The sequence below is a fragment of the Crinia signifera genome, chromosome 12 (genome assembly GCF_055691185.1).
Source record: "Crinia signifera chromosome 12, ASM5569118v1, whole genome shotgun sequence".
NCBI classification, from domain to species: domain Eukaryota; kingdom Metazoa; phylum Chordata; class Amphibia; order Anura; family Myobatrachidae; genus Crinia; species Crinia signifera.
In genome coordinates, this window is record NC_139228.1 from 87,141,121 (window position 1) to 87,157,106 (window position 15,986).

At 46.6% G+C, this 15,986-nt stretch overlaps 1 protein-coding gene across 7 annotated transcripts in view; it reads right to left on the bottom strand.

Moving 5' to 3' along the window:
* Positions 1–15,986, bottom strand: part of INF2 (inverted formin 2) — a 93,155-nt gene that overhangs the window by 30,029 nt on the left and 47,140 nt on the right. For 4 of the 7 annotated variants that reach the window (XM_083167807.1, XM_083167805.1, XM_083167804.1 and 1 more), the window contains exons 4-5: positions 10,287–10,446; positions 154–187 (exon numbers count right to left, since the gene is read on the bottom strand). In XM_083167807.1, coding sequence (XP_083023933.1) covers positions 154–187; positions 10,287–10,446 — 194 coding nt within the window. The other 3 variants (XM_083167810.1, XM_083167809.1, XM_083167808.1) reach the window with 3 other exon arrangements.

Consider the following 15,986-nt stretch of genomic DNA (forward strand, 5'->3'; position numbering starts at 1 on the left):
CTCAGCGGACCTGCAAATCCTCTCCTGTCTTAGGTGCAGGGCCTAACGAAATGCTCAGCCCCGCCCCCCCGAAGTGGCTGCAGGAAGTATGTATGTACAGTAATATGAAAATAAAAGTACAAAACACTTTAAAATTATTTTTATAATATGTACCTTAATTTTGTTAACAAGTCCAGCAGCTGAAGACCTGAAAGAAATACACAGATTAATATTTTATGGTCATTGTTCCCCTAATGAATGTAATAACTGATACCATCACCCCCTGTCCCCGCTGCTTTCCCTACGATCTTCTTATGATCCCCTGGCTGTTTTCCCAAAACATGATCACTAGGTCGACCGTATGAATTTCGACATACATTGGGTCAACCATTGAAGGTCGACAAAGCTTAGGTCAACATCTCTAAGTGTCGGAAGGTCGACAAAAGCATTAGCTCGATAATGGGAAAGTTGACAGTCCAGAGATCGACATCAATTTTTCTAATTTTTTTTTAGCCGACAGGCGGTACTTCATACCCCACCATCCACTACGGTATGGTGGTAAAACAGAAGTGTGCCATGTGTAGCGAGCCATGTGAGGGGACGCGGTACACTTAGACGCCATCCATTCGGGACAAAAACCTGTCGACCTTCCCGACCTCAGCCATGTCAAACTTCTTCAGGCATCAACCTAAGCCATCAAAGCGAATGTCCAAGACCCAAATGATATTGCTACTAGTCGCTGAATTACCGGGACTCAGGGTGTAGAGAACACAGGTGAGTGCTGATGTACGAAATCAGATCAATTCTAATTTAAACGCAAAATTATTTATAGGTTTCAACCATTAATAAGCAATAACGGCGCACTATGAGCGGGAAGAGGAATTGTCTGTTGTTTACACCAATCTAAGTGACCCTTCAGTTTAGTGCACGGATTACGGCCACGTACATTCACAGCCTCCAGCAAGCTACAGGACGCAGGATACATGACACAAAGGACTAAACTCACAACAAGACATAACACTTACAGTACGAATACACCGTAGGAGCCACGGAGGCAGTATACCTAGAAAGACATTATAAAAGAGCAAAACAAAGTACCGTGAACTGCAAGTTAAGATTAAAGGTCCGATTCAGACCCATTTGCTCCTCCGCAAATTAGCAGCCCAATCAACTATCGCATGATTGCGCATGCACACCGTAGACAGTCCTTGCTAGCCATTCGTAAGTTAAATGGACAAGGGCCATAGTGTTCATTCTAGCACCCGCCATCTTTGAAAACCCATGCAGTTTCTAGCACAGGTCTGGTTTGGATATCAGTGCTGATATACAGACCACACTGTGCTAGAAGCACTACAGCAGACAGTGACACCCCAGGCAGGGAAGAGGAACTGCATGGGTTTTCAAATATGGCGGGTGCTAGAATGAACACTAGGCCTGGAGTTTGGAGACGGAATGCCGGCGTTTTCTGGGAGTTCCCGGAAAACACAGGCGTTGCCCGGCCATTGGGAGGGAGGGGCCACTGACGTCAGCAGCAGCCTCCTCCCCACAGTAATCGCAGCGCCGCCTAAGTCTAGACTTACTAGGTGACTGTGAACAGGGGAATATCCATTCGATGGTGGGTGATTATGGATTGATTTCCCTGTGTGAACCGCACGCAGGGTCCGGACATTAGGCTGGGTACACATAGTTAATCCAGCTAAACTTGGGGAGTGGGGGAAATGTATCAATGCATGGAGAGAGAGATAAAGTACAGACCAATCAGCACCTCTCATTCTTCAAATACAACCTGTAAAATGTGTGTTAGAAGCAGATTACTTGGTGCTTTAGAGACGTTCTCTAACCCCTGTGTTTTGGTTTTGGGTATGGGTCTACCAAATCTAGGTCAACACCTGAATAGGAACAGGTCATTATGGTCGACAGGGTTGAAAGGTTGACATTGGAAATATCAAAAAGGTCAACATGAGTTTTTCATGCTTTGTCCCAAATTCCGACACAGTCAACATGGACACCATCAAAGTGTAGCACATCCTCTCGCTAGGCTTCAGACACTGTGCCTTACTACACTATTTTATTCTCTCAATGCGCCGTAGTGGATGATAGGGCATGAAATGCCACCTGTCGGCACATGTCGACTCCAAAAAAAAAAAATGGAAACCTCACCACCTTTCCATTGTCGACCTATTTCAGGTGTCGACCAGTGACTGCATCTCAATTCTAATTTATCGTTGTGTTTTGGTTTTAGCAAAATTATCCCTGAGTGTTTTGGGTTGGATTGGGTTTTTGGAACTGGAACTCTGGATCGGATCTCGTCGAGAGATCCGCACCGAGGTCTTGTTCAGAGTCCCAAAATTTGTGTGAATTCTGATTTCTGAAGAACCGAACATCTGCTATACATACCCTCCTTAATTGTACTGTATATTTACTAAGAAATGGATTTTCAAAGCCACAGTTATTGCAGATCGTGCCGCCATATTTAAAGGGGCAATAATAGTACAAGAAAACCCATGCTCGTTTCCCTTTAGAGATTATTATCCTTTTAAATCTGTCTGAATGCAAAATGCAAGAGTTTTGCAAATACTGTTTATTGCTTAGTAAAATTGACGTTTAAAAATAAAACCACACAGTTAATCATATAAAGTAGTAAGTATATACAACACTGATATATATGGGGGGTCCTGGGGCATTGAGTGCTATGGACACCAGAAAAGAATCAATATTAACATATCAGTGGTTCTCAAACTCGGTCCTTAGGACCCCACAGAGTTCACGGTTTCCAGTTCACCCGATAGGTGCATTAAATACTAAATGACACATTTCAAAATCCACAGGTGGAGCTAATTATTTCACTTGTGATGGCAATCATGCATTACCAGGGATGTCCAGGAACAGAGCATTGTGTCCTCCTGGAGAGGGGCATGCTGGGAGGTATGGATAATGTATGATTGCCAGCACCTGTGGGGAGCTGGACAATTGACAAGAAAGGTGTCACCACAGGTGCTGGCAATCATACATTACCAGGGAAGTCCAGGAGCAGGGCATTGTGTCCTCCTGGAGAGGGGCATGCTGGGAGGTATGGATAATGTATGATTGCCAGCACCTGTGGGGAGCTAGATAACTGATAAGAAAGGTGTCACCACAGGTGCTGGCAATCATACATTACCAGGGAAGCCCAGGAGCAGAGCATTGTGTCCTCCTGGAGAGGGGCATGCTGGGAGGTATGGATAATGTATGATTACCAGCACCTGTGGGGAGCTAGATAACTGATAAGAAAGGTGTCACCACAGGTGCTAGCAATCATACATTACCAGGGAAGCCCAGGAACAGAGCATTGTGTCCTCCTGGAGAGGGACATGCTGGGAGGTATGGATAATGTATGATTGCCAGCACCTGTGGGGAGCTAGGTAACTGATAAGAAAGGTGTCACCACAGGTGCTGGCAATCATACATTACCAGGGAAGCCCAGGAACAGAGCATTGTGTCCTCCTGGAGAGGGACATGCTGGGAGGTATGGATAATGTATGATTGCCAGCACCTGTGGGGAGCTGGGTAACTGATAAGAAAGGTGTCACCACAGGTGCTGGCAATCATACATTACCAGGGAAGTCCAGGAGCAGAGCATTGTGTCCTCCTGGAGAGGGTCAGGTAGGCAAACAATCAGTCCAAGACAGTGTCAGGGAACTGGGTCCTCATTACCCCACACAGTGCATGTTTTGCAGGTCTCTTCACAGAATCACAAGTGAAATAATTAACTCCACCTGCGGACCTTATAAAATGTGTCTGAGTAATTAGTACACCTGTGCACCTGCTGGGTTACTAGCAAAACATGTGTGGGTTAATGAGGACAGAGTTCCCTGACCACCGGTCCAAGACATGAACACTGCAGATATAAATGAGCCAAAACACAATTCAAGAAAAGCACAAAGAAAATCTAATTTAAAAACGCTCACATTGTGGCCACTTACTTTGAGCAGAATACATTAGTGAAGCGAATCAATCATCTAAGCTAATTTCTCATGACATGTAAATGACGGATCTCAAGCCATTACACTAATGCTGCAAACCACATCCCTAACAGTCCTGTACCTGCTAGAACACCCACCTTAGGATTCCCCTTTTCAACCCATCATCATAAACTCAAAGCGGTCACCTGAATCCAGGTTAAAGATTGCAGACAGGATGAGCCTTTTAAATATGGGTGAAAAAAAAAAAATCCACTGGCCTTGCTGGTCCTGCTAAATCATCTTCTGGTATTTGCCTATTATGGCAGATTTTTTATTTTATTTTACTTCATTATCTTTAAGATGCCATAAACACGTAAAGCAGAAAAGATCTTATTTTGCAATCCGGTGTTGCCTGTTCTTTCCAACTTGGTGTAATAAAGGAGGTCACATGGAATCCTGAGCTGTTAGCAGCACAGGTGGGAAGGAAGTGCATCAATGACCTTAAAGGCATTTCAGAGATTGGCCACTAGAGGGGGACGTTTTGCTTTTAAACTCATTTATAGGAACTTTGGAGTTCAAGGAATATTTTGATTTAACTCTTCAAGTATCAAGAGAATTTCTGGTCTCTGATGGAACGATGGGCCTGATTCAGACCAACTTTTTCTGTTTGCTGGCTGTTCATACGGTTATTGACAAGGCGTGAGCGTGGGGAGATATTAACCGACCTTTCTTCGGGAGTGGTAGGAAAAATGATGGGAGTTCTGAAAAAAAAATGCTGGGACTGTCGGGGGAAATGTAGGCGTGCTGAAGCCTGTTGGGCAGGCTGTATGACATCATCTTCAGGCCGGATATGTCTGTATTCATAGCAGCCACCAAGTACACGGCGTCTACGTTTATGTCAGCATGTTTACATCATACTTGCCTACTTTTGAAAACTAGTTTCAGGGAGATTACAGTTGCACACCATTGAGGGGGCGTGTCATGCTCCACCCAAAGGGCGTGGCTAGTTCCATATATGGATAGATTGTGAAAAGAGATTGTGAACGTGGCACCTAGAAGCGTGGTTGTGTAATTTAAAATGACGTCTATCCAAATGTTGATGAGCCCCAAATCAGTTAGTAAGAGGTACTGTACTTGGTAAAGTGCTAGAAAATGGTGCTGATGATTCAGTGTAAATGTATCCGTCTCTCATTCCTTTTTCCCCCAAAAATGTAACAGTGTAATGTGGGCTAGGTGACATGAGGGAGATTGCTGGACTAATGAGGGAGAGAGGGAGATTGCTGCTATTTCAGGGAGTCTCCTGCAGAATGCAGGAGGGGAGGTAACTATGATATAACAGTGTAATGTGGGCTAGGTGACATGAGAGAGATTGCTAGACTAATGAGGGAGAGAGGGAGATTGCTGCTATGTCAGGGAGTCTCCTGCAGAATGCAGGAGGGTAGGTAACTATGGTCTACATTCAATGTTGGATTACACACCGCACAAATATCCTGGGTGGACCCCAGGTTTTTGCCCAGTCCACCCGGGTGGGCATGAGGTGTGAAAGGGACAGGGTCCAGCAACCCGGCAGTCCGACCCCGGGTAAAAGCAGTGTTTTATGCGGGTCGGAAGCAGGTTGTTGGGCACCCGTCTGACCCGGAAGATGCAGTCACTAGGTCTACAAGCATTAGTTCAACACCACTAGGTCAACATATATGAAGGTGAAGGTCGACAGGGTCATTATGTCAGCATGGGGAAGGTCCACAGCCAAATGGTTGACATGGGGTTTTCCACGTTTTGAGCCAACATGTGCCAACAGCTGGTATTTCATGCCCTACCATCCACTAGGTCATGGTGGGAGAATAACAGTGAGCTGAGCCTAGCGAGGCACCGCGCCCGAAGAGGGGACGCGGTGCAACGTTTCAGTGTCCATGCTGACTGTGTCCACATTCGGGGGGAAAAAGTGAAAAACCACAGGTCGACATTTTGACCGTGGACGTTCCCCATGTCGACCTCATGCTTGTGTCAACCTAACGACCCTTTTGACCTAAACTCATGTCGACCTAGTGGTGTCGACCTAATGCTTGTTGCCCTAGTTGGTGTCTATCCAATGATCACTGCTACGGAGGAGGAAGCAGCGTCAGTGGGTTCATTTTTTTGGCAGATGCCAATTTACCTATCAGTATGTTTTTGGAGTGTGGTAGGAAGTTGGAGCTCATGGAAGAAACCCAATAATAAAACATACAAACTCAACACAGAGAGGGGGAATTTTACTAAGATGACAATTAGAATCTACTTCTTGATTATTTAGCACCTTCTAGAAGATAATATATAGAGTATCTGACTTGTTGCCTATAGCAACATCCCATGTGAAATACAACTCTCATCTTAGTAAATTTCCCCCAGTATCTTGGTCAAACATTGCTGTAAATTTGGGAGCTTTATGGAAGATTTAAAGGAATATGTAAGTCTCTACCTATCACACCTAGGAACTACTCCTGATAGATACCACTTTAATGTTCCATTCTTGCGGTGTTTGGAGACCACAATACAGGGCTCACACACTCTTATACTTGTCTACAGCTTGAACAGCTGTGTAATGAAATATTACTTATCTCTATTGAAAACTAGGAGACCATTTTCCTAAGGCAAGGGTTCTCAAACTCGGTCCTCAAGACCCCACACAGTTCAGGTTTTCTAGGTCACCCGGCAGGTGCACAGGTGCATTCATTACTCACTGACACATTTTAAAAAATCCACAGGTGGAGCTAATTATTTCACTTGTGATCCTGTGAGGAGACCTGGAAAACATGCACTGTGTGGGGTCCTTAAGACCGAGTATGAGAACCTGTGCCCTAACACATCAAGGACCATGATTGCAACAGATGATGAGGAATGACAGGCAGTTCCGCCAATAGGGGGGCCCCGGCCTCTGGAAGGGCAGCTCATTTTGCCCACCATAACCCCCCCAACTGCCTCCACTATGCTGCCTGCTCTGTGCTCTGAGCACTGAACGAAGCACAGGCTTCTTCAATGCATGACGCTGTTGGCAAATTAAAAATGCGGCACCGGCTTTTGAGCCAATCAGAGCGACTGCCGGTACACGAGCTCTGATTGGCTCACCAGCCGGTGCTACATTGAAGAAGCCTGTGCTTCGGGACCTGCTGCATTCAGCAGGAAGGGACGAGAGAGCAGGAGTTGGTAAGTTAAAGGAGGGGTGGGGAAATGGGGAGCTTGAGTGGAAATCAGCCACGGGCCCCAAAATTCCTAGTGGCAGCCGTGATGACCCAGGTTCCATGTGACAGGAACAGCGGTATGATGCAAGGAGCGGAATAGAGGAAACCACAGACAGAAGGAGAAGGTCCCAGAGTACTAATAGGAGTTTCTTATCAAACGCTTGCAGAACGCGTGCGGTGGTAAATGTGCTGTCAGTCCTGCGAAGTGTATACAGTAGATACTGGTTCCATGCTATAAAGCGCTGTAATATCATTGGCCTGTAACTTCTTGTAGTTTCCATGTCCTTGTTGCTATTATTGTACACACAGGAAATAAAGTAACATCTCTCCACAGACAATAAATACGTAGAAAAACAAACAAATACCGAGCATTGTTTCCTCATTCCTAGCAATGATGGAGGGTTAGGTACCAAGCAGTAGGGAGCATTGCTCTGTGAGCCTCAGTCAATAGATGATACTGCTGCAGTGAGTCCTCAGCTAGGCACACATGAGATACTATGTACCCACTAGTACAATGCTGCCGATGGGACCCAGCATGTGACAAGGACATACACAGTGGCCAATCCAGGTCCGACGGGGAGAGAATGTATGTCATCGCTAGTAACATCCCCCATTGGCCCTGGAGGATGTCTAGTGACCTGTGGGAGCACACATATCATAGGTACGCACTAGACAATGTACCCAATATGTTGTTCCATTTGGAGGGATCAGATGACCGATCGTCTACTATGTCTCCAGGTTTACACTACGACTAGCTCAATTCACACTGACATGCAGCAGCCACTGACTGGCTGCCAACCATCGCTGGTCAGAAGATATGATACGCTATGTTTGGCAGACCAGAGATTGAGGGGCAGATTTATTAAACTCTGTGAAGTGATAACGTGACTGTTATTTTATCACCGGCCAATCAGCTCCTAACTGTGAAGTTATAAGCTTGGTTTGAAAAATGACAGGTAGGAACTGAGGGGTAGATTTATCTATATTGCCTTAAGGTTCCTTATGGGCGCAGGTTCGCTTCACCACTTTATCATGGTGAAGCTCCCCTGCAATTCGCCCAAATTTATCAATAAAGTGGGCTTCGTTATGGGAGTGCGTTATCCCCTGCTGCCTCCCATAACGTTTCCTGCGCTGCCATCCGCCTAAGTTATCTGCGCATGCGCCAGATACGCGGCATGCGCAGTTTTTATGTTCAGCGCCGCTTTTTTGGCGCCGCTTGTTGGTCTCCGGCGGCTTCAAATTAAAACTGCACATGCGCCGTGTAATGTTCCCAGGGGATGCTGGGATGCTGTGTACTCGGCGCATGCACAGTTTTAATTTGAAGCCGCCAGAGACCAACAAGCGGCACCTAACTTCTTACGCAAGAGACCCACAGCGCCAGAAAATGTTGGCGTTGTGAACAGGAGCACAAAGAAGGAGCGCGCGGCCAGCGGCCAACTTCATAAATAAGGTATGAGCCTGGAGCTCATGCACAGACGTTAGCCCTCCACCCCCATACCGCCACACGATAATCACCCGCATCACGGGTTTTATAATTCAGGGGAAGAGCTACTGTATCTCCTGCTTTAGTGCAGGTGGATAATGCATATGCCCCACTTTACCACATCATAAATCTACCCCTGAGTGGCCGGTGATAAAGACACTTTATAACTTCAAGTCGGCCTAATGTATGGGGGCCTTAAGAAGTGGCCTCTTGGGATCCTACAGAACATTTTCTTCATCAGCTTCAGCCCAGGGCTGAGAAACCTCAGAGGAGAGAGAGATCATCCAGGTCTTTTCCGCCATAACTGCCAGACTCACCCCCACCACCACCACCCTATTGCTCCCATAGAGGTAGAAGAGAGAACGGGTATAAATGTCTGTGAGTAAGGGAGACAAGGAAAGTGATAGGGGTTGCAGATGTCGAACCACCAGGGGGAGTCATTTTGTTTTTTAAGTACCACTTACACAATGTAAACTCTGTAACTAATCATTACAGAGCGGTATCACAACTGTTGTTAGTATGGCTACCTCGCTGCGCTGTGGTCATGGACTTTATTCCAAACACTTGTGTATCCAGGTTTTAAGAGCAGCCTTTATGTCGTCCACTTGGGAACTCCATTTTCCTGCCACAGTTAAAAAACACAATGGTTGCGTGGAAGGAATGTTGAATGGACCACATTGCAAAATTTTTCTAGGGGACCCAGTGATGCTGCCGCTGTAGAATTCTGGGCCCCTCAATCTGCTCCTAAGAGAGCACAATGGGGGTGTCCTCTGATCACACACAGCCAGGTGCATTACTCTACGGACGTCAACGCTATGCAGTGTGAGCATCCTATCTGTAAGTAATTAAATAACCCCCAACAGGGCTTAAAGTGGTCCTGGAGAGGTGGTAGAACGCCTCCCCCCCCCCTCCCCTTACTTTAGGCAGAGACTAGACCAGTGCCAGGGAATTTGTGACCTACTGTATAGGGACAATGGTCCCACAAGGAAGGGGTGTGGTCACACAATAGTAAGTCCAATAAAAATGACAACATACAGTAGCACAATCATATATACATTACACCATATGTAGTGCCCTTAATTCATATTAAGTCACACAGTATTGCCCCTTATACACATAATGTGCACAGTTGTGCTGCTTATACACACCTGTCTCTGTCAATCCAGCAGCTCCATTCCCTGTGTCCCTCCAGCAGCTCTCCCACCTCTGAGTCCCTCCAGCCCCCTCTCACCCTGTCTGCAACAGCACATAGCCTGTTCAGCTTAGTGGCCCTTCTTCACTTCAGCGTCGATGATGGAATGACATCACATACGCTGTGGCAGAGGAAGAAGCTGCTGGGACCAGGCTTCTCTGTTGGAATTACTGTTCAGGACTATGGTAGAGGTGGAACTCAGTTCCTCCTACCATTAGAGGTGGTGGAACTCTGTTCCATGCCGTTCCCCCTCACTTTAACCCCTGACCCCCAGTCACATGGAATGTTGAAGGCATTCTCTCTGCAATATCACACAACTAATATGTTGCTTCCTGTACTGTGCTGAAGCACACGCTGACACACCTTTTCTATTATAACATACATGTACAATTATAAACTAAGACAGCAATGTACTGTATAACGTCATTTCCAATGGGTTAAAAGCATGCAAATTGTGCATTTGTGGGGATATTTACCTATAAACTCATTTCTCAGCTGTGCCCGATGCCTCAGTTCTTCCGTTCCAAATATGATGGCATTGATGACGCTCAGTATCGTGACCATGTAGGGAACGTTATCCGTTGCCGAGAGCTCGTTCATTATGACGCTAAATCGATACTGCTGGTTCTTTACAGTCTGTAAGTGGAAGATAAATCTTTTAGAAACCACGGCTATAATGTTACACATTTCCATTATCCTTTTATTTTTTTAATAGGGAAGAGATTTTAAAGGTTCTCCAACGGGAAACAGGAAACCGCTATTATTGAGAACACGGCATTGCGCGGTTATGTCATATCATGTAATGGGTCTGCAGCTGTGTCACTGTCCCCCTCCAAAATCTTCTGCACCCCAACAGCATCTGGAGAGAGAATATAATATAATGCGCCGAGCGCAACGAGCCATATGAGGGAACGCGGTGCGGTGTCCATGTCAACTTACGTCGAAATTCAGATAAAAAAACGGGAAAAACTCACGTCGACCTATTTGACTGTCGACATTCCCATTTTCTACCTAATGCTTGTGTCAAACTGTCCATCCCAGTGGACCTAAGCCTTATTGGTATACTGTATTTTATGTGTCGCCATTTAGTGGTCGACCTAACGTACACGGACCTTTATAGCGTTTTGGTAAAAATCGATCTCAAGTATTTGTGTGGAGATAAGAACCAGGACTCCGATCGCATCTCCTCTGGAAATCCGGACCAGAATTTGATTTGGTTCAGATCCACAAAATTCGAGTGGATTCAGATTTCTGGAGAGCCGAAACGTCAAATTACTACTCAAATTTTTTTTTCTTCTTACAATTGGGATTTTAATACATTAAAAAAAATCTAATTTTCTGGAGAAAAGCCTGAGCACTCTGCACTCATTAAATATCAAGTCAGATGATCGTTATCATTATTTAAATAAATAAACAAACCGGAATCAGATTTACATTGATAGTAGCTCATGGCGTTCCCCAATTAATTAAAAAACAGCAAATGCTTTTGGCAGCCTAATTATAAACCCTCCTAACTCACGAGTGAACCAGACACTTGGCATAGGAGTGTGCTCAGGGATTTGAAGTAAGGAGAATCACATGCTGCATCCATAATAACACAACCACCGATGAATAAATTACCAGATCTCAGAGCCCATTGATCAAGCATAAAGGGCCTTATTCTAGTTCACTCTTTCTGACAAAATCCTTCTTAGATGGACAAAATCATGTGCACTGCAGGTGGGGCAGATGTAACTTGTGCAGAGAGAATTAGATTTGGGTGGGGTTTTACTTCAAAGTGAGATCTATATTGCAGTGTAAAAATAAAGCAGCCAGTAATAACCCTGCACAGAAACAAAATAACTCACCCAAATCTAATTCTCTCTGCACATTTTACATCTGCCCCACCTGCAGTGCACATGGTTTTGTCCATCTAAGAAGGATTTTATCAGAAAGAGTGAACTAGAATAAGGCCCAAAGTCACCAGGAAATGGCTTTGTCTGCATGGATAAGGCACACGTTATGACCCTTTTCCATACCTTTGACCTACAATATTCAGAGTCACATATGTACAGGAAAGGGAAGCTGCTTCTGATGGGATGATATTGGGTTCCCGGTACTTAGGATGCAGAGTTCAGAAGACTGTTAGGATCCAGACTCCTTTTAGAAAATTGCTAACCGTACCCCCCTTCTCGCTCTACCTGCAGCCTAACTCTAACCACTACCTCTCCCTCCAGTCTAGCACCAAAACCTAATCCTTCTCCCACAGTCAAAACCTAACTCTCCCGGGCATACTGTACGTACAAGCGGGATGCCGACAGTAGGGATTCCGAATGCTGACAATATCAGCAATGTTGGGCTTTTGGCGTTGGCATTCTGACTGCCAGTATCCTGACCACCGGTGTGCCAACTGGATCTTATTTTTTTTATATAGATCTCTTGTTTCTGGCATGGGGCTGGTATATTGTTAAATTGCTTTGGTAGATAATCTGCGTCTTTACAGAAGTGTGCCACCAAAATGAGCATGGTCATGCCATCCTGGGATCACAGTAACTCCTCCTTACTTATCGCCCCCCCAGACACGCCCAGGTACTTTGTGCCTGCCCCCCTTCTCAGGACCCTTGCTTACAAAGAGTTATACAAGTAATTAACTTAAAACTGCTCATATCAACTTCTAACTACAATAGGTAAGAAGGAGCAAACAGGAAATGCTTTGGGCCGTGTCCAGTCATTGTCAGTAGAAAGACACAGATGAGAATATCATTATATTATGCAAGTGCCCACTGACCTGTTACAGAAGATAATAACCTTGAAAAAACAAATACCCTAACAAAAATAATATTAAAAGGTCACAACAAAAACCTATAAAATAATGTTCTAGATGTGGTGCCAATTGTCACATTTCCAAAAAGAGCCTTTAAATTAACCCCATGAGTGGTGGGCATTCTCCGGAAATACCCACCACAGAACTTAGGGGCAACCGCTTCCTTCTGCAGCAGCTTCTGCTCCACTGGGGCTGCTGATGGCTTTGGCTGGGAAGGTTCGGGCACCACTGGCACACCACCTCTAGGGGCATCCCTCCTCTGCCGCTCCCCCCACATTGCTCACCTCTGGCCAGTCCCGACTCACCACCCTGGAAATCATACACCAGATCACCGGGGCTTCCCTGCTGATGCCCCCGGCACTATTCGTAGCAGTGGCCAGGCGGTAGGCCCTGCTGGGGGGGTGTCAGGGCACCTTGGGGGGATCAGGCACGCTTGGGTATTTACGCTTCCGGACATGCAACCGAAGTGGTTAAAGGAGTGGTCTCCAACGGTGTCTCTGGGTCATAATTTGGGAAACTCACAGAGTAGATCCACAGAAGAGCCTCCACGCTACAGGCAGTGGTCAGATCAACATTGTGGGCCAAGAGCTGGAAGTCGGTCAATTAGGCAGGGGCGGGACAGGTCGGCCGGGCCCCAGTAATATGGAGGGGCATGGCCACCGGGCAGGGCCTCCAGGAGGAGGCAGGGCCACGCCCCCATGAAAAAGACTAAACATGAGGCAGAGAGATAACAGGCTGCCACTGCAGTGGTCTCTCTCCCCACTGCCTGACTCCCTCCGGCAGACCCGGGCTTGGGTACAAAGTACCCGCTACCCTCTTTTAGTAGCTCACACTACAATTCAAGTGGGAATGGCTGCGGGTACCCACTAATTATTTATTTATTGTTTATGGTCCCTAGAGGTCACGGTTCCTCCAATGATTTATAGATCACAGCTGAGGAACAAGAAGCAAGACTGACGTCTCCTCGTAGACCGAGCTGCCTGCTACATATACGTCCCCCAACAGCTGGAAGCCCCCCCCCCCCTTTTCCTGGTCTGCAAGACACAATGTTTCCCGATGCAGTACACAGAGCTAGACTTAGGAAGCAAAACACATGTTGCATTTAATTAGAACGTGTTGAGTAATCCCAGGTCCCAATTTACAGTATAATATGCAGGAACACAATATTTGCTAATTCATTTATTCATGTTTCATTGCTTTCCCCCATACTCCTTTGTGTGAAGCATTTGCTTCTATGAAAAACAAATCAGTCTGGCTGATAATAAACATTTCATACATATTTAGTGATGGATCGTTACAGAGATAAATAGGAAACGGAAACAAAAATGTTTCATCCGCTGAATAGGTCATTTATTAATATAAAATATCTAAATGGTAAATATCTGTGAAGGAGAATTATAAATGACTATGGTACTTGTTTCCTAGCACGGCCACAACGATCATGATCATGGGCATCGTGAGGAAAAATCGGGGGCATCGCGGCCATCGCAAGCACTAAAAAATCGGGTGCGATGGCCGCGACGCGATGCCCGCGATTTCCCCATAGGGAACAATGTTAAATGCCTCAATTTAGCCGCGATGCCCCCGATTTCCCATAGGAAACAATGTTAAATGGGTCAGTTTACCCAAATCATCATAGGGAACAATGTTAAATGGGCCAGAAACCCCCCAAAACACCCCTGAACAGTGAAATGTCCCCCCAAAAGTATTTTACGCCACCCCACGATCAACGCGAACCCGAAGCGTGGCGAGCGCAGCGAGCCCGTGAGGGGCGGCGGTACGCGTCCTCCGACCTTTTCATACCCCCACTATCCACGTCAGCGTGGAGTTGAGAATAGAATAGTGTGGCGAGCGCAGCGGATACCTGTGAAGCCCGCGAAGGGACGCGTTTACCTGTGAAGGTATCCGCGTCCCCTCGCCTCGCTGCGCTCGCCACACTATTCTATTCTCAACTCCACGCCGACGTGGATAGTGGGGGTATGAAAAGGTCGGAGGACGCGTACCGCCGCCCCTCGCGGGCTCGCTGCGCTCGCCACGCTTCGGGTTCGCGTTGATCGTGGGGTGGCGTAAAGTACTTTTGGGGGGACATTTCACTGTTCTGGGGTGTTTTTGGGGCTTTCTGGCCCATTTACCATTGTTCCCTATGATGATTTGGTGAAATTGAGGTATTTAACATTGTTCCCTATGAGAAATCGGGGGCATCGCGGGTACATTGAGCCATTTAACATTGTTTCCTATGGGGAAATCGTGGGCATCGCGTCTGGACCATTTAAGCCTTTTTTAGCCGCATAGGACGCGACCGACGCGATTTTGACTTTTTTCAATGCATTTCAATGGGAAAATCGGGGGCATCGCGTCGGTCGCGTCGTATACCACTAAAAATGAAACCCGATGCCCGCGATTGTGGCCGTGCTAGGAAACAAGTACCATGACTATTATACTGTAAGATAAGAATAGTATTAATGCTTTCATTTGGAAGATTCCTATTCTTAAATTCCATCTACAGCAGGCTTGCTTACCCTCCCGGAATGGCCGGGAGACTCCCGGAATTCGAGTCCCCCTCCTGGCCCCCTGGGAGGGTGGGCAAGTCTCCCGCATCAGCCACTCTGTCCCCGCAGGCCCCATTCCCCGCTGCGCTACATAGTGATTTTCACGGGTCCGCGGCGAGGGGCCGGGCTAAAATGATGCAAATTGTGTCATTTTAGCCACGTCCCCAATTCTTGGACCCGCAAATTGACTCCTTTGCCTGGTATGGGGGCGGGGCTTGGTGACGTCCACCTCGTCCCGCCCCCTGACACGCTGCAGTCTGGTCTCCTCTCCGGGCTTCTCCCAGAGAGGAGAATGAAAAAGTAGGCAAGTATGATCTACAGTCTCTTTATCATCCAAAATGGTTTATTTCAGCTGCCTAATGGGCCCCTCACCCAGGGGGGCGATTTCAGGGCATTTTCTAAGCAATCTCACTAGCTCACGTAGACAATGCCCCTACATCGCTCCTTGTTTAGGGGCCGGTATCCGAACTCATGATAGAATGACTCTAGGTCGACCACTATTGGTCAACAGTCAAAAGGTCGTCAGGTTCAAAAGGCTGACAAGGTTCAAAGGTCGACAGTGAAAAGGTCAACAGGGTCCAAAGGTCAACGGGGTCAAAAGGCATTTTTTGTAACACAAAATTTTGAGCCGACGTGTGTCGTCAGGCGGTATTTCATACCCTACCATCCACTACGGTGCGGAGGGAGAATATAATAGTGTACCGAGCCCGAAGCATGGCGAGCGCAGAGAGCCGTGCGAGGGGATGCGGTACATTTAAACGGTGTCCATGTCGACATAGACACCAAAAACCATGAAAAACGCATGTCGACCTTTTGAATGTCAA